The sequence below is a fragment of the Hyperolius riggenbachi genome, chromosome 3 (genome assembly GCF_040937935.1).
Source record: "Hyperolius riggenbachi isolate aHypRig1 chromosome 3, aHypRig1.pri, whole genome shotgun sequence".
Taxonomy (NCBI): Eukaryota; Metazoa; Chordata; class Amphibia; order Anura; family Hyperoliidae; genus Hyperolius; species Hyperolius riggenbachi.
Genome location: NC_090648.1, coordinates 462,153,110 through 462,172,399, shown reverse-complemented (window position 1 = coordinate 462,172,399; position 19,290 = coordinate 462,153,110). Strand labels below are relative to the sequence as shown.

Sequence of the window (19,290 nt, the reverse complement as noted above, 5' to 3'; positions counted from 1 at the left end):
CTAGCAGATTTTTAAACGCTTTTTTTTATTTTTATGAGGCGTTTTGCTAGCGTTTTGCGGATTGCTGCTGCGGTTTTCAGTATAGTAGATTTCATATATTGTTACAGTAAAGCTGTTACTGAACAGCTTCTGTAACAAAAACGCCTGCAAAACCGCTCTGAACAGGCGTTTTTCAGAGCGGTTTGCGTTTTCCTTATACTTAACATTGGGGCAGAAACGCATCCGAAATCCAAAAAATGCCTCACCCAGGCATTTTTCGTTTCTGCAAAACGCCTGCCGCTCTGGTGTGCACCACCCCATTGAGATACATTGACCAAGCAGATCCGCAGCCGCAAGCGGATCTGAAAACGCCCAAAAAGCCGCTCGGTGTGCACCAGCCCTGAATGCTGTTTTTCTCCATAAAACATCATTCCCCAATTACTCTGGCTCTTATTTGGTACATCTGCCGCACAAAGGAAGCTGGGCGGGAGTGTCTGAAGACTAGGAGGAGGGCGGGCAATGATACACACAGTAAGGGAAGAAATGTCAGGACTGGCAACATAAATCACTCAGGGCCTATTCACAGTAGAGTTTTTCTGCGACTTTGGCAAAACGCTCAAACGCTAGCACTTTTTAAAAGAGCTAATGTAATAAAACCCTATGGGTCTATTCTTCCTTGGGCGATTTGCGCTAATCGCCGCAAATCGCAAACGCGCCACCTGCACCATTTTCAGGCGATTTCCCGGCGATCGTGTTTCAGTGCTATAGAAGTGTTAAACGCGATAAAAAAAGCTGCAGTGTTCAGTGATTTTTCCGCTGAAAAATCACTCATGCAAAACAGCGGTAAGCGCCGGCGTTTTACGCTTTCAAGGGTGAATGGGCTCTCAAGTTTTTCCTGTTTAACTTCATTTCAACATTACTTTTCTTCCCTTACTTGTATTTTTGCCATTTGTGAGCAAAAAAAAATAAAATAAAATAATGATAAGGTGAAAACAGTGGAAAACAGGTGAAAAAGCTTTGTAAATCATGCCCACTGTAGTCACGCTCGCCCTGCCCATGAGAAGCCGGTCAAATGTGCGCTGCCCTTGTTCTCCTCCTTGCTCAACTGAACAATACAATGGAGAGGTCTGTACAGATGTCCTGATTCTGCATCCAATCTTGCTCAAGGAAAAGGAGTACGGTAAGACATGGAGCACACTTGTCAGCGCGATACTGCAGGGTTTGTGCAAGATTTTTCCTATTTGCAGCAAAATACAATCGAATTAAGAGCGCGCGTGATACGTCGAAAAAGAAGAAAGCCATCAGAATATTTCATGCAGACAAAAACATGAAAACAGAATGCACACCAACAAAATCCCTGACTTGAGTGACCCATTGACTGCACTGATGAGTGTTTCCCCGCTATGCAAGGATTTGTGAACCCCTAGACTAATGACATTTCCAAGAGCTAAGTGGAGTGAGGTGTCGAACTGGAGGGGAATCAGCCAGGACGGGGGTTACAGCGGGCGTCAAGGAGGTAGACCCCCCTCACCTAGGACCTCCGTCCCTGCTCCTCTTCAGCTCCAGAGGAAGTAGAGAAAAGGTAAGCTCCCTGCATACGTTACATTTTAACTAACTTTGTACAAATAGCTGGAGGGGGATGGGTGACCCAGGCGAGGGGGGGGGGGGGGGGTAGGTGATCCCACTGACACCCCCCGTCCTGGCTGCTATACCAATCCAGCATGTGGGCTCCCTCCCCACCCACAGGCTGTGGCTCAGAAACCGATCCAATTCTGGGTCCAAAACTGACTGTGTAGAAGGGGTTCCGTTTTCCTATCCCACTGCACTACCCGGTTCCATGTACGGTCCGGGAAAATGCTGCAAATCCGGACTGTCTATTCAGGTTTTTAAAACAGATCCCCCTGAACGCAGATGGATCTGTTTTTTTGGGGGTTTTTGTTGTTGCGCGAAGACAGCTGCTATTATCATTGGTACCCCGAGGCTCCGGTTTTGATCCGGGCTGAAAACCGGAGCCACGGATATGTTTACGGACCAAGTGTGAACCTAGCCTAACTGGAGAAAGTTCAGCACTGCTGCAACTCTCCCTAGGAGGAGTGGTCATACCGTAAAGGAGGACTGCAAGAGCACAGCGCAGAATGCTCGATGAGGAGAAAAAGAATCCTAGAGTGTTAGCTAAAGACTTACAAAAGTCTCCGACATATGCCAACATGCATGTTTGCAAATTTACGATGCATAAAACACTAAAGAATGGGGTTCATGGGATGATACCATAGAGGAAGCCACTGTTGTCCCCCCCCCCCCCCCCCCCCAAAAAAAAACACCCTAAACATTGCTGCATGTTTAAAGCCCCGTCTACACGGGGCGATGTGCCTCATCGAGCCGCATTGGATCTCGCTCCCGCCAATTCCCTGCTCGTTCCCCACGAGCGGACAATGGCAGGGAATCGAGCGGAAGATAAGCGGCGCCGGCGGGGACGAGGGGGGGATGATCGAATCAGGCGCGGGCGAGGACGTAGCGGGTACGGGCGGGGATGCGAAAGTAGTAGCGATCCGGCGGCTAATCGAGCCGCCAGATCGCTATGTGTAGACTCAGCATAACATTTGCAAAAGAGCACCTGGATGTTCATCAGCAGTACTGGCAAAAATATTCTGTGGCCAAATGATACCAAAGTGGAGTTGTTAAGAAACACCACTATATAGGCCTCAATTCACTAAGCTTAACTCCTGTCTTTAATAACTCTTCTGAGCCGTTTTACAGTTATCACAATTGTATCACGATGGTGATAACTGTAAAACAGCTCAGAAGAGTTATTAAAGACAGGAGTTAAGCTTAGTGAATTGAGGCCATGGCCTATGGGCCTATTCTTCCTTGGAGAAAAAGAAGAAGCACAGCAACATCAAAACCTCATCCCAACTGACATATGGTGGTGGGGGCAACATGGTCTGTCTATTATTGTGACTTAGATGAAGATCAGATCACATTTTATAACAAATTTGTGCAAAAATCTATAATTCCAAATGGTTCACATACTTTCTGGCTACTGTAAGCACTGAACTGGGTTTCTAAAAAGTATTTAAATGTTATTACAAGCTGTAAGCTTTAACTGGGTGTGACTGGAGTGTGCACTCTACACCCACAACTCTGCCCACGATGTCAGTCAACAGAACAGCAGGATGCAAGTGATACCTTTCATAATGCTGAATCTGCCAATCAAAAGAGGAAGTGCTGTACCTCATTAGGAAGAAAACACACAAACTTGAACAAATAAAGCACAGGTGTCCTGTGACAGTGATTGAAACACCATGCCAGATCACTACGAGCAACCACCACCCTCTTCACAGAGCAGAACGGGCTCCTTGACTATGGCAAAGCATCTGCACTGTAATCCGTCCCTATTCTATCACCCAGAATAATCAACAATTGTTCCGTATTATAGTAACCGTTTCACTACAAAGATTTTTATATATTAACATAGCAGCTCAGCAATAAAATGCAATGGCAGCTTTCAGAGCAGATATACTTTTGGGTAAATGGAGGAGAAGTTCTTAAAGTACAAAGCATCAAGGATATATAGATATATACAGTGGCTTGCAAAAGTATTTGGCCCCCTTGAAGGTTTCCACATTTTGTCATATTACTGCCACAAACATCAATTTTATTGGAATTCCACGTGAAGGACCAATACAAAGTGGTGTACATGTGAGAAGTGGATCGAAAATCATACATCATTCCAAACATTTTTTACAAATAAATAACTGCAAAGTGGGGTGTGCGTAATTATTCGGCCCCCTGAGTCAATACTTTGTAGAACCACCTTTTGCTGCAATTACAGCTGCCAGTCTTTTAGGGTATGTCTCTACCAGCTTTGCACATCTAGAGACTGAAATCCTTGCCCATTCTTTGCAAAACAGCTCCAGCTCAGTCAGATTAGATGGACAGCATTTGTGAACAGCAGGTTTCAGATCTTGCCACAGATTCTCGATTGGATTTAGATCTGGACTTTGACTGGGCCATTCTTACACATGGATGTTTTGTTTTACACCATTCCATTGTTGCCCTGGCTTTATGTTTAGGGTCGTTGTCCTGCTGGAAGGTGAACCTCCGCCCTAGTCTCAAGTCTTTTGCAGACTCCAAGAGGTTTTCTTCCAAGATTGCCCTGTATTTGGCTCCATTCATCTTCCCATCAACTCTGACCAGCTTCCCTGTCCCTGCTGAAGAGAAGCACCCCCAGAGCATGATGCTGCCACCACCATATTGGACAGTGGGGATGGTGTGTTCAGAGTGATGTGCAGTGTTAGTTTTCAGCCACACATAGCGTTTTGCATTCTGACCAAAAAGTTCCATTTTGGTCTCATCTGACCAGAGCACCTTCTTCCACATGTTTGCGGTGTCCCCTATATGACTTGTGGCAAACTGCAAACAGGACTTCTTAAGTTTTTCTGTTAACTATGACTTTTTCTTGCCACTCTTCCATAAAGGCCAACTTTGTGCAGAGCACGACTAATAGTTGTCCTATGGACAGATACCCTCACCTGAGCTGTAGATCTCTGCAGCTCATGCAGAGTCACCATGGGCCTCTTGACTGCATTTCTGATCAGCGCTCTCCTTGTTCGGCCTGTGAGTTTAGGTGGATGGCCTTGTCTTTGTAGGTTTACAGTTGTGCCATACTCCTTCCATTTCTGAACAGTGCTCCGTGGGGTGTTCAAGACTTTGACATTTTTTGTAGCGTAAGCCTGCTTTAAATTTCTCAATAACTTTATCCCAGACCTGTCTGGTGTGTTTTTTGGACTTCATGGTGTTGTTGCTCCCAATATTCTCTTAGGACTGGGGCACACCGAGTGGCTTTTTGAGAGTCTTTGCAGCCGCTTGCGGCTGCGGATACGCTAGGGTAATGTATTTCAATGGGGGTGTGCACAGCGGGAGGCGTTTTGCAGAAACGCATACTCCCGGGGTGAGGCATTTTTTGGATTGTGGAGGCGTTTCTGCCTCAATGTTAAGTATAGGAAAAACGCAAAGTGTTTAAAAATCTGCTAGCATTTTGCAGATCTGCTAGCGTGTTTTGGTGTGCACCGGGCCTTCGACAACCTCTGAGGCCGTCACAGAGCAGCTGTATTTGTACTGACATTAGATTACACACAGGTGCACTCTATTTAGTCATTAGCACTCATCAGGCAATGTCTATGGGCAACTGACTGCACTCAGACCAAAGGGGTCTGAATAATTACGCACACCCCACTTTGCAGTTATGGATTTGGAAAAAATGTTTGGAATCATGTATGATTTTCGTTTCACTTTTCACGTGTACACAACTTTGTATTGGTCTATCACGTGGCATTCCAATCAAATTGATTCAGGTTTGTGGCAGTAATATGACAAAATGTGGAAAACTTCAAGGGAGCCAAATACTTTTGCAAGCCACTGTAGATAGATACACAAATATATACATACATACATACACACACTGTATATACACATTATTATTACAGTGCTCAGCTAGTGTGTAAATGAGCAACTCTGACAACCAAGCACAAAGCCATTCCCAGGAGACCCTGCGAGCCTCACCCCACTTATAAACATTAAAGAAGCGGGACTGGCTGGAGCGCAGGATCTACGTGACCGGAACATGTAGGTACATGCAGACTGAGTAGAGTGCAGAGGACCAGCACACCGACCTGGTGAATCATTGGATCCAAGGACGCTGCTATATCTCGGGTACATTCAGTGGCGTGAATAATTCGGGAGGAAGTTGTGAGCTCTATAATTATTCCCACGTGGTCTGCATGTTCCAATCCCTATAGCCAGCAAGCGGCATATGGACTGAGCTGGGGTTACAATGGCGGTAGTGCATGTGGCCAGCAGTGTGCATGGTGGGTTGTGTGGACAAGTATGTGGTACCAATCTGTCAGGAAGAGCTTTTGACTAATGGTGGCCATACATCTACAGATTTTGCAGCCTGATCGACCATCTGATAATATCAAATCACATGAAAATCTGTGCCGTAACAAGCATGCCTGATCGACAAGCTGGAAAATCATGGACCGATGTGGTCGATTGGGTGCATGGCAGCAACTGTGTGTGATATTGGGTCAAGTGACAAACACACTGTCCCTCTCCCCCCCCATATTAATTTGCCCACTCCCAGTGCAGTAATATCTCCCACCTGTCCGGCCACAGCAAGCATTTAGCCACCCCTGCTTTAGCATCCACGTCCTAGATGGTTGCCGCATAGCACTGGTGCAGTGTGACCTTACAAGCACGCGACGTGCTATGCACAGTAGCCTCGTGGGTCGTAAACAGGGAGGAATAAGCAGGACACTCACAGCAGCTGGACAGGTGAGAGATTGCAATGCACATTAACCTTTGGGGGACATCGGCGGAGACAAGGCAGATTCCAGAGAGATTTCAAGCTTAAATCGATCGGGAATCGGCTTGCGTTGTGTGGGCAGCAAACAGAGCTCTCTCCGATCAACGACAGATCTGTCTCCTGGTCAATCAGTCCATACATTGCTAGATGTATAGGCACCTTTAGGACAGGGAACCAGTGCTCTAGCCAAGTCATGTTTTTAAGGGGGTGGAGTTACTTTGAGCTCAATCGTCAAATAAAGTTGCAAATATCAGTTTAGCCGTTGCAAAGAATTGCTCAACAATGGTGTGACATGAACCCAGCCTAAAGCCTCGTACACATACTAGAGGGATCTTCTACCTCTGTACACTGTGTGTACAGTGACCGACGAGTCGATGAGAGATCTGTAGTAGTGATGGTCATGTCTAGAATTCATGGAGAAGCATGTGATGAGTTTAGTCAGGTGATAGATATTAAATACATTTAACATTAGGGAGGATAGCGCCAGGAGTTTCGTCACTCGTCCTAAAACCGCACGCTGTTACCGCCGCGCACCCGATCGAGCAAGTCGGCCCTACATCTCGCAGCATGTGCGATCAAATAATGCGACCAATTTTGGCCCGAAATTGGTAGCATTGTCTGTTGGGCATTCACTTGGCTGCACCAATTTTCATCAGATTGGATTATAATAATGAAATTGGATGGTCGATCGGCCACCAAGTCACCTGATGCATGGCTACCGTAGACAAAATGCATAGTTAGCATCTAGGCTGGCTACCATCAGTACAAAATTCAGCCCTGAACAGTCACCAGAGGGACTGAGTCATCCATTGCCAGACTATGGGAGAGGACAGAATAGGGTCCTGCCGGTCTGCAGTAAGCGGACCACGCTTCTGTGCAGTCCAATTACTACCAATGGATCCAGTGCAGGCTGACCATTGTGAAGCTCCTATAAAAATAGGAGTCATTCACTGTCAGTTTAGCGAAGAGCAGGGAAATACCACCCCCCCCCCCCCCCCCCCAAAAAAAAAAAAACCCAAACACCAAGTCTTCAAGCTACAAGGCATATACGGAATGTTAAGGTTTGCACACACATGCAATTATTGCCCAGGGCAGAGTTTATACAAACAGAATGCTAGCCTGCAAGCTAGCAATGCATTCTGTTCCTATGCACGTGGAGGAGGGACAAAGGTACAGATAGTGTGTAAAAGAACAATGTGTTTGGAGGAGTCGCTTCAGCCACGCAGGTAAACTGCCAAGGCATTGAGAGGGGTTTAAAGGGGAACTTCAGCCTAAACAAACATACTTTCATTAAGTTACATTAGTTATGTTAATTAGGATAGGCAATATAATTTTTTACCCACCCTGTTTTAAAAGAACAGGCAAATGTTTGTGATTCATGGGGGCTGCCATCTTTTTGGTTGAAAGGAGGTGACAAGGAGCAGGAGACAGTTCCAACTGTCCTGTGTGCTGATCACCCCTCCCAGCTGCACACGCTAGGCTTCAAATCTCAAATTCAAAAATGTTAAAAAAAAAAAAAAAAAAAAAAAGGTACGAGATCAGAAATCCCATCATGCTTTGCACAGCATCAGGGGAAAAAAGCCCGGGCAGTTATCTTCTGTGCAGCTAAAAATGAGGCTTGTATAAGAGAAACAAAGTCCTGATGCTGTGAAACTGTTAAAGAAACACCAAGCCTTTTCAGTTCTGCTGAGTAGATTTTTAGTCCAGAGGTTCACTTTAAGGCTGCTTTGCACAAGCTAGATTATTGGAGGCGGCAGCCCCGATCACCTGAAACTGTACTACAAGCCGAGAGGCCTCACAGCTTCTTGTGTCCTGTGCAGGCAGGCAATAGACCACAATACCAGATAAGCCGCAACTATTAAAGAGACTCTGTAACATGAAAAAGATCCCCTGGGGGGTACTCACCTCGGGTGGGGGAAGCCTCCGGATCCTAATGAGGCTTCCCACGCTGTCCTCTGTCCCACGGGGGTCTCGCCGCAGCCCTCCGAACAGCCGGCGACTGTGCCGACTGTCAGTTCAATATTTACCTTTGCTGGCTCCAGCGGGGGCGCTGTGGCGACTTTCGGCACGGAAATAGACGGAAATACCCGATCTCCGTCGGGTCCGCTCTACTGCGCAGGCGCCGGAAACTTGCGCCTGCGCAGTAGAGCAGACCCGACGGCGATCGGGTATTTCCGCCTACTTCGGCGCCGAGAGGCATCAGAGCGCCTGCGCAGGAGCCAGGAAGGTAAATATTGCGTCACGGCTGTACGGAGGGCTACAGCGAGACCCCCGAGGGACGCATGACGGCGTGGGAAGCCTCATTAGGATCCTGAGGCTTCCCCCACCATTAGGTGAGTACCCCCCAGGGGCCGTTTTGTCGTTACAGTTCCTCTTTAAAGGGAAGGTTCAGGGACTATCTGGAAAAAAATAAAAATCCGCATCCACTTACCTGGGGCTTCCTCCAGCCCGTGGCAGGCAGGAGGTGCCCTCGGCGCCGCTCCGCAGGCTCCCGGTGGTCTCCGGTGGCGCGCCCGACCTGGCCAGGCCGGGCTCTTCTGCGCTCCAAGGCCCGGCACTTCTGCGTCCCACGCCGGCGCGCTGACGTCATCGGACGTCCTCCGGGCTGTACTGCGCAGGCGCAGTAGTTCTGCGCCTGCGCAGTACAGCCCGGAGGACGTCCGATGACGTCAGCGCGCCGGCGTGGGACGCAGAAGTTCCGGGCCTTGGAGCGCAGAAGAGCCCGACCTGGCCAGGTCGGGCGCGCCACCGGAGACCACCGGGAGCCTGCGGAGCGGCGCCGAGGGCACCTCCTGCCTGCCACGGGCTGGAGGAAGCCCCAGGTAAGTGGATGCGGATTTTTATTTTTTTCGGATAGTCCCTGAACCTTCCCTTTAAAGGGCCCATACACTGGTTGATTTCAGCGATCAAATTAATTGGAAAGCTATTCTATTGACTTAGCAAATAGATCAATTTGCGGCCGATTTGATCTGAGTGGGTGGAAAATCTATATCGATCTGCTGCTGGCAGCAGATCCATGGCCCATAGAGTTGCAGTGGATCTAATGGTCCAATAATGCATTTAGATCGATTTCCAAAAGATTTCATTCTGAAATCTATTCCTAGTGTGTGGCATCTTATGACTCGACAGGCATCTGACAGAAATCTGATGGTCGAATCTGCTGCAAAACTAAGTGTACGCTCACCTTTACACTGCAAAAGAGATCCCAAACTGCAAATAAATTCACTTCAACCAGTGTTCTCCACAGAAATTTTTTCCAGCCGGGTGGCATGAAAAAGTAGCCGGGTAGGGCGAGATGAGAGAATGCAGGGCCGGTGCTTCTGTGAGCAACTCTGCTTACAGCATAGGAGGAGGTGAGCCAATGACAACCGGGTGCTCACCAAAACTAGCTGGGTGGAGCACCCGCCTAAAAGCCTGGGGAGAACACTGCACTTTGAATAATGGGTACCCATTTGGGAGGGATAGTCTCCAGGCAACCTACTTTAAGGGAAAGTGAGGTGGCTGTCATATTTAATTTATTTTAAAACCATACCAGTTGCCTGGCAGCCCTGCTGGTTTATATGGCTGCAGTAGTGTCCGAAAAAAAAAAAAAAAAAAAAAAAAAAAACAACCCTAAGGGTCGGTTCACATAAAACGCGGACGGCCATGCATGCGGAACGCAACGCATACGAACGCACGCCATCCGCGTTTGTATGTGTTGCGTGGCTGATCCCATCACTGAAAAGTGAATGGGACAGCCATGCGTTTTTTGCAAAATCTGCGTGCAGCATGCGTTCCCGGACCGCACAGGTCCGGAACGCATGCAGTGTGAACATCAGACAGTGCACTCTATGCACTGTCTGATGTCGTGCGTGTGTCGGGCCACCCGCACGAGTTCCCAAAACGCGTCTGGAAATGCGTGCAGTCTGAACGGGCCCTAACAAAGCTAACCTTTTCCAATTTGACAAAAAAAAAAAAAAAAAGTCCAAAACACCCGACCAGCTGCATGCTTTGTTTCAGAGCTTGTTCACACTGCAGGTGTCCTTGGTTGTTTTTTTTTGCCCGCCTGCAGTTTTTAAAAACTCCCTACGACCGCATGGACATTGAATGCCTGTGAGAAGGGTCATATCAGCGTGGGTCGTGCGGCTAGGAAAGCGGTTTGTGTACCATTTAGAAAACCGCTAAGCACAAACAAACAAACAAACAAAAAAAAAAAAAAACTCCCACCCAAGCACCGGGGGAAAAAAAAAAAAAAATGTGTCAAAAAACGCCCAAAGCGGACGGACACGCGAACGGAACGCAATGTGAACAAGGCCTCATGGTCTATGGCTAAGGGCAATAGAGGCAAAGGAGCAGCAGGATTGGCAGGCAACTGGTATGGCTTAAAAGGAAGTCAATATGGCAGCCTCCATATTCCTCTCACTTCATGGGTCCTTCAAATCCATCAAGGTAGCTCAAGGAGGGAAGTGCAGAATGCGCTCATTGTTGAACATTGGAAACCAGAAGGTAATAAGTCACAGCAATGCACAGGAAGAGTAACGTTGATACTAATGTGGACACGGTAACATCACAAAAGCTAAAATAAAAATCCCATCCCTTTGTACCCATTCACAATTATGTAAACCTGTAACTGCATTCCAACCTTTCTAGAACGTTAGAACCGTAAAAGTTAATGTGTAACCTTTTAATCCAATAAAGCTTTCCATTGAGTGACGAGCACCAAAGAGTCACCATTAGGGTCCGTTCACACGACTGGCTGTCGGTGGCTCGTTCGTTGTGGCCAACAACTTTTGTGCTACTGTGCAGAAAAAGCACTTCACATAGTTTGACATCAATTTGTCACACTTGAGCAAAGACGGATATACCATAACCCCGCACATGGCTAATGCCAGAAGTTAAATGTGGAATCCAACAAATCTCGATTGTGCTGCTTGACTAAATGACAGTAATAGTCACAAGATAACGCATCCATTCATGACGACTTAACTGCTACGTGGTAGTCCCTGAGCGGAAAATGCCAGGAATGGGTGGCTACCGGCTCGAAGGCTGCTGTCAGATAGGCAATCAGCAAAGATGGCCAATGAGATTTAGACCAGAATTGGACCAATCAAATGTTTCGTTTGTGTTAGCCCCATCCCAAGCTGCAATGTACCAAACCTGGTGCATCCATAGTGAAGGGGCATCTTGTGGATTATGCCCGCTTTGTACCTCTTTTGTCCCCGTGTCCTCTATCCCCTTTGTCCCCGTGTCCTCTATCCCCTTTGTCCCCGTGTCCTCTATCCCCTTTGTCCCCGTGTCCTCCTCTGCATAGGCGCAGTACAGGAAGTCCGACATCGAGGCAGGTTGGAGGCTCGTATTGGCAGGAGTTTACAAGTCAGGAACTCCCTAAATTTGGGCTGTAAGACGCAGTTTTATAGTCCAAGAAAATACAGTAATTTGCATGTAAAGCAAAAATTTGCATCTCCCTGACCATCTCTACCGAATAATACAAAAATGATACATACTGGATAATGGGTGCTCCTTTACTTTAGGGTAAACATCCTGCGTTTACAAATTAGCCACTTACAGCTGAGAGATCAAATTAGAACTTGTGCTTAGTCAGATGATGGGGAATTAGACAGGCTAAAAGCTGTAACTACATCCAGGGTGCATTTCTCCATGGTTTCCTTCTGTACTGTGCAAGAGCTCAGGTCCACTTTAAATCCAGACCTTCCCCCAATGTACCAGAGCAGTTTTGACATTTTAGCTATGACCCTATTTAATCAGCAATAACTTATACATTTAAGTTAGGTGTCATAAGTAGGGATATCTTTTTTCAAAGAAACTAGACTTTCAGGGCTCTTTCACAGTGGGACGTTGCGTTTGATGCGACGCTAAGGTCGCACAATGTGCCCCTACGCAACGCATGTTCGTTTTGAAGTTGTACGTTATATTGAACTGCGTTGTGCGTCTCTTAATGCGCCGTTTGTTGCATACTGATAGATCGAAAATGGCACATGCGTCACCTTTAAGAAAAAAAACCCCAAACATTACTGAGCATGTGCAAACAGTCCAACGTAGCTGATAATGCATATAACGCACAGCATGCAGCACTTACTAAATGTTGCTACACGTTACACACAACAACATGAGCACTGTGAATGTCGCACAGACTTTGTATTGCTGTGCGTTAGTCTGTGTTATTCCTTTTTATAATGTGCGACTTTAACGTCGCACTGTGAAAGCAGCCTAAATGTATGGCATTTTTCCCCCAACAATTTTGTTTTCTATGCATTTTACCCACTTGGGGACCCTGGGCTTAGCCTTATTGACCAGGCTATTTTTCCCCAATTTCTCCCCAAATTCTACCATTTGTCAAAAGACTTAGATTATGTTCCTGTCACAATTTATGGTGAGGTAATTTGATTCGACATGTTGCAGATTCCCTTCATAGTCTGCTAGTCTGCCTTCTGTCCCGCGTGTCCCCTCTGCCCCCGCTAACCACTCTGTGTCTGCACTACCCCCTACTTCCTATGTTTCTGCAGGAATCGGGGGGGGGGGGGGGCGGCAAGGAGAGTATAGACACAGGGAAGGGAGCAAGGACACAGGAAGGAGTGGAGAGAGGAGGGAGTGGGGCAGAGCAGACACAGAGGACAGGGGGGGGGGGGGGGGGGGGGGGGGGACAGAGGACACACAGGTGACAGGAAAAATAATAAGTATAACGCTTTCTATATCTGCATATTGCTGTCTATTATGTAATCCCACCCGCCCAGTGATGTTCAACCGAGGCTGTTCGGATTTGCAGAATTTTCCTCCCAAAGCATTCTGGGAGACCAGGTGCCATTTCCGCTGCCTTTGGAACACAAACATTCCACATTGATGCTCCTTTGCAGCAATAAAGACATACCCACCTGTGATAAATTAAAGAATGTAAGTTGGGGAGAAGATTTTATACAATGCGCAAATATTGACTTCCTTTATAAATTAAAATAAGAAGCATTTCTCTTTAACCGCATTTTGTTTACAAATTACTCTTTGGTATGATCCAAAAAGTAGGCACACAATTTGTCACCAGAAATGATGTCCTGCGATACTTCCAGGTGACCGCTTATTAGCAATGACTGCACAAACTATTTAGTCCCCCTGCCAAGAAGCACATTCTGGCCTACGGACAGGGGAAGGCGGGAGGTCAAGCAGGAGAAATCTGCTCCCACAAGCAGGAGGAGAACTTAACAGAAACTGGACAAGAGATTCTAAGTTGGTGGAATGCCGAAGACAATATTGGAAGGACATGCACTCATAGCAGACCGCCACCCAAAGACAGTGCAAACAATCAAGTGTGTGCCCCTACAAACCGCTTTACAAGGTCCAGAAAACTGGGCAAGTATTGCTTAAAAGCAAACCTTTGCAAAACTTAGGAGAAAAATACAGATACTTACCTCGGTATAGGGAAGACTCTGGATCCTCCAGAAGCTCCCTCGGTATAGGGAAGACTCTGGATCCTCCAGAAGCTCCCTCGGTATAGGGAAGACTCTGGATCCTCCAGAATCTTCCCTCCCCGATCTCCCTCCACCTCACCAATCGAGCGTTGGAACCCTTGAAAGCTCATGGCCGCGCTTCCATAAGTGAACCAGCACAGCCGCACTGCACAGGATGGCTCACTTTGCCCGGTAGCACAAAGCCACTGCTTGGACTCAGCGGAAAAAGTCAAGCCTTTTCTGCTCCATGCTACAGCGCAGGTACAAGCCTTCTGTGTATGTGCAAAGGCACAAGCCCATGCTCAGTCAACGGGCTCCCCCAGCTCTGAAACAGCAAGGTTGGGGGGGGGGGGGGGGCAGCAGAATGAGGCTTTCCTTGACTGGGGTAAGTACCCAAATAGGACATTTTTCACTATTCAAACTGTTGTATTATCACCATAAGCTACTCGTACAGATTGAATCTGAAATTGGTGTTTCATTGAAAATTTGTTTTATACAAATTTATCCAGCTTGAACTGGGGCACAATCAAATGTAAAAGCTGATTTTGATTGGTCCAATTGAAAACTGCATAAACTAACAACATCTACCTAAACCCAAAAGGATTAACTACGATATGCATCTGCCTTATAAAGTGTGGCCACCCAGCAGGCTCCTAAATCACCCCACAGGTCCAATTCCACTTTGTAGCTCGGCAACTGATCATTTCATTCTCACGAGTTTCAAAGATTCTACAGTACTATGAATGGTTATTGCACAATACGTATGAAATGGTCCAGAATTATTCAAACAGAACACAATCCAGTCTTATTACGCTAAATCTCTATTCTGCATGCATGGTATCTACAAAGATAGGCAAAACAAAAATGAAACTAAAAAGCATAACCCATCGGGAGCTGGATATTCTCAAACAAAAAAATAAATTCATACCAAAATAACCACGTAATGAACTATGAACATGCTCTACAGGTTTCACGGTAAAAGAAACACAATAACTATACACTAATCAAATAAAAGGTTTAAACTCATAGATCATGCAAGATGGTCTCAGGCATTCAAGGCCACCAAGGCAAAATACTCAAACCAAAAAATGAAAACAATGGAAGTGTAACACAAGACAGAGCATACAGATAACAGTACAACAAGAAAGAAAAGAGGCACCTGGAGACATCTGACACTGGGCATGCTCTGCAGGCATCTCAGTGCGCACATGCTCTCTACCAGGTTGGAGCAGCCTAGCCACAAAGACCTTGGCACAGAACACTGCAGGGTGACAAAAAAAAAAGGAAGGAGAAAAGAAGCAGTTAGATGCCACAAATTATTTCAGGCAGGCAACTTATGAGTGAGTATATTAAAATGTACTAAGAATGGACAAGCAACTCTGCATGCTTTTGTTAGAGACAGACAATGGCTTGTTGTGAACATCAGAAATCTACTTCATTCTCAGTTTATGCACACTGTGAGCGAAGAGTAAAGTAAAAAAAAATAGCTACACATGGCCTTTGGTGGGAGGCCAGGAGCGATGCTTCTGTGTACAATATTTGCATTTGTTCTTAGCCTCACTTAGCTTTTTTTATGCAAAGGATTGTGCTTTGCTTATTAATGCAAATGTATGCAGTGCTCTGCATTTCTGTACTTTTTGCAATAAATATGATAAGCATGTCTGGCTTGCGGCAGGCTATACACCAAGTAGCTTCTTTTTGCCAGAAAAGGAGGGAATTCCTTCCCAAACAGAAGGCAGATTACCTGATCCAGCCCACCTCCTCCCACTGGTAAGAACTCTAAAAGCAGCCCCTGAACTCTTGCACAGCACACAATGAAACGTTTTAATTCCACATACAGTTGCTGAAGAAGTTCACTGCACCGTTTTCATTTAGCCAGATCAAAGTGTCTAGTTAGTGCTTAGCAGCAGCTGTTAATAGACTACCGTATTTTTCGCACCATAAGACGCACCTAGGTTTAGAGGACAAAAACCAGGGGGAAAAAATATAAACCTGGTGCATCTATAGTGCAGGGGCGTCTTATGGATCTTCTCCCCGCAATCCTCCCCCCCCCCCCCCCCCCATTATTTCCCTCGTGTCCTTCTCTGACCATCCTGTGTCCTCCTCTCTCCCTTTGTCCTCCTGTGTTTCCATGTCCTCCTCTGTCCCCTTGTATCTCTCTTGTCCTCGGTTCTCCTTTCCCCCTCCCTGTCTGATGTTTCCGTGTCCTCCTTTTCTTTCCCCTGTGTCTGATGTCCCCTCCCCGTGTCTTTTCCCACCTCCCCCATCTCTGAGGTCCCCGGTGTCCTCCTATCCTTCCTCTGATGTCCTCCTTTCCCTTCTCCCCATCTCTGGCTTACTCCTGTGTTCTTTCCCCCTGTCTCTGATGTCCCCGGGTGTCCACTTTTCCCCCAATGGCTCAGATGTCCCTTTACCTTCTACCTCGTGTCTCTGATGTGCCCTTATCCTCTCCCCACCTCTGATGTCCAGGTGTCCAACTCTGATTTGCCTGCCATCCTTTTCCCCCCTCTGAGGTCCTGGTGTCTTCCTATCCTCCCTCATGTCCTCATCTCCCCCCTCCCCACCCTGATGTGCCCCCCTGTGGCGCTTAATGTGTTGCCTCTGACCCTCTGAAGGCTAGATCATTACCATCAGCGCGAATGATGTGGAATATGTTGATTACCATGACAAGCAGGGATTGCGTCCTCGTTCATTCGCGGCTCCAGTTCCAAAGTACTTCCTTCAGGCTTCGGATGCAGCCAATTAGGAGAGGCGCTGCACGGACACCATCCAATCACTGCTACCGATGGTCCCGCCTGCGGTACCAAGCGCTGTCATTAGGCCAGTCACTGCATTCGATTGGCTCAATGACAGAGCCTGGTCCCGCCCGCGGGACCATCACATCCTATTAGAACAGCGGCAGCAGTGATTGGATGGTGTCCGTGCAGCACCTCTCCTGATTTGCTGCATTGCGCCTGAAGGAAGCTGGAGCCGCGAATGAACAAGGACGCAATCCCTGCTTGTCATGGTTATCAACATATTCCACATTCACGCTGATGGTATCGATCTCACCTTCAGGGGGAAAGAGGCAGCACACTAGGCCACAGGGGGCACATCCGATTGAGGGGAGGGGGGGGGGTTAGGACATTAGAGATGGGGAGGGAGATGATGATGTTAAAGGCACATTAGAGACACGTGGAGGGGGGGGGGGGGGGGGGGGGGGTGGAGGAGAAAAAATGGGGCACGTCAAAGACTTGGGGCGGCAGCATCCAAGGGACACCTTTGGACTATAAGACTCACTGACTTTTCATCCACACTTTTGACGGAGGGAAAAAAAAAAAAAAAAAAGTGCGTCTTATAGTCCAGGGGTCTCCAACCACAAGGCCGCGGCCCACTGCCGGTCCGTTGGCAGTTTCCAGCAGGGCCGCGGCGGGTCTGTCATCTCCCCCCTCTACCCCCGCCGCGCTACCTTATGAGCTGGCGGCTGCTTGTTCTATTAGAGTCCCCCAGGCGGCGCACTCTTTGCAGCATCTCCTATTAGAGCAGTCAGCAGCGCGTCTTGTGGCTGCTGTAAGGAGGGAAGGGAGCAGGGCAGCAGTTCCCATGGTAACGGCAATGCATATCACCGCTACAGGAAGCCGCTGCCGGTGAGGAGAGAGGGCACTACCTACCCATACTAGGGCGCTATATTAGCTATACTGGGGCACTACCTACCCATACTAGGGCGCCATACTAGCTATACTGGGGTACTACCTACCCATACTGGGACAACTAAACTCCCTATACTTGGTCAACTATGCCGCCGCACCCCAGCCCCCCCCCCCCCCCCCCCCGTAACCCGCTGCGCACAACACTGTCCACTAGGTTGCGCACCCAATACAACACACACACGTTGGGGACCCAATATAGTCCGAAAAATACGGTACTGTAAGGAGATCGGCCTTGGCAGAGTTCTACTGCACACAGAGGCTTAACCCCTTTCAGTGCTCAAAGTAGAAGTGAGACCAGTTAAAAAAACGTACTTTATTTTTACCATTTTCATGAAAATGTAATAAAGATGGTTTTCCATAAAAGTTATGCTGTGGCTAATCTTTTGGAGCAGAGAGGAAGTTCTGTGTTTAGTTCCACTTTAAGCTGAAGTGCTGGCCACAAATGGTTAAAGGGGAACTGAAGAGAGGTATATGGAGGCTGCCATATTTATTTCCTTTTAATCAATACCAGTTGCCTGGCAGCCCTGCTGATCCTCTGCCACTAATACTATTAGCCATAGCCCCTGAACAAGCATGCAGCAGATGAGGCGTTTCAGACTTGAAAGTCAGATCTGACAAGACTAGCTGCATGCTTGTTTCTGGTGTGATTCAGATACTACTGCAGAGACATAGACCAACAGGGCTGCCAGGCAACTGGTATTGATTAAAGGGCAATAAATATGGCAGTCTCAGTATACCTCTTACTTCAGTTCCCCTTTAATAAAATACACATTTACTTCAAATCACCCTATCCTGCCTACAGAAACAAGCAATTTTTCGCTAGGGCGGTGTGGGAAGAGTAGATTAGCAGAGTTGTAGAGCTGAAGTGCTGGCTACTAAGAGTTCACCTCTCAGAGCTAACCCCGCCCACTTCCTCTACATTGCTGGGTTCACAGTGAAAGAGCCATTGGTGCCCAAACACCTCTGATTACTATGAGGCTGAGGAGGAGTTTGACAGTTTATAGACTGCTATAAAAAAAAAAAAAAAAAATTATATATATATATATATATATATATATATTTGCAAATCTAGCAAAGAAATAAAAAAAAAATGAATTCTACAAAAGTGGTTTAAGTGCCAAGCACAAAATCTTGCGCATTGCAAATCATAATAAGGAAAAAAAAAAAATGTAAGCCTGCACTTTAGGCTTTCATGGTAGAACACAGATAAAGCACTTAGTTTTATTTGGCAGTGTCGGATTTCTTTGAGCTACCAGGAAGTGAAAGGTTTTCAACTGTCCTATAAATTACTGGAAGACTGCATATGTACCAGCACGTCACTGATTACACAAAAAGGAACAGCCTGGACCATAAATCATAACAGATTTGTGTTTCAAGAATGAGAACACACTTGTTGACAGTGAAAGAGGAACGGTCGCGAAAATATTGAAATTTAAAACACATACTAATAAGTACATTTCTTCCAGAGTAAAAGGAGCCATAAATTACTTTTTTCCCAGGTTGCTGTCACTTACAGTAGGTACTAGAAATCTGACATTACCGACATGTTTTGGGCTAGTCCATCTCTTCATGGAGTTTTCTCAGCATGGCCTTTATTCTTTATCAAGACATTCCCTGAAAATGATTTATACAAAGATGCTGGCCAGCCTCCCTGCTCACTATTTTGGCAGTTGGACGGAGCAATTGCCATTCACTAAGTGCTTTTAAAGATAAAGAAAACCCCGAGAACCCCCCTATGAGAAGATGGGCTAGTCCAAAAGCTGTTGGTAATGTCAGATTTCTACTACTTACTGTAAGTGACAGAAACATAGAAAAGTAATTT

At 46.8% G+C, this 19,290-nt stretch overlaps 1 protein-coding gene across 2 annotated transcripts in view; it reads right to left on the bottom strand.

Annotated features, from left to right (window-relative positions):
• LOC137564271 (F-box/WD repeat-containing protein 11) overlaps window positions 1–19,290 on the bottom strand; it is a 94,290-nt gene that overhangs the window by 49,616 nt on the left and 25,384 nt on the right. Inside the window, exon 1 of one of the 2 annotated variants that reach the window (XM_068277926.1) lies at window positions 14,939–15,006. The exons of the other annotated variant lie outside the window; for it this stretch is intronic. Coding sequence (XP_068134027.1) covers window positions 14,939–14,989 — 51 coding nt within the window. The 5' untranslated portion in view covers window positions 14,990–15,006. Of the gene's footprint in view, window positions 1–14,938; window positions 15,007–19,290 lie in introns of those variants that run through there. 2 annotated transcript variants of the gene reach the window in all.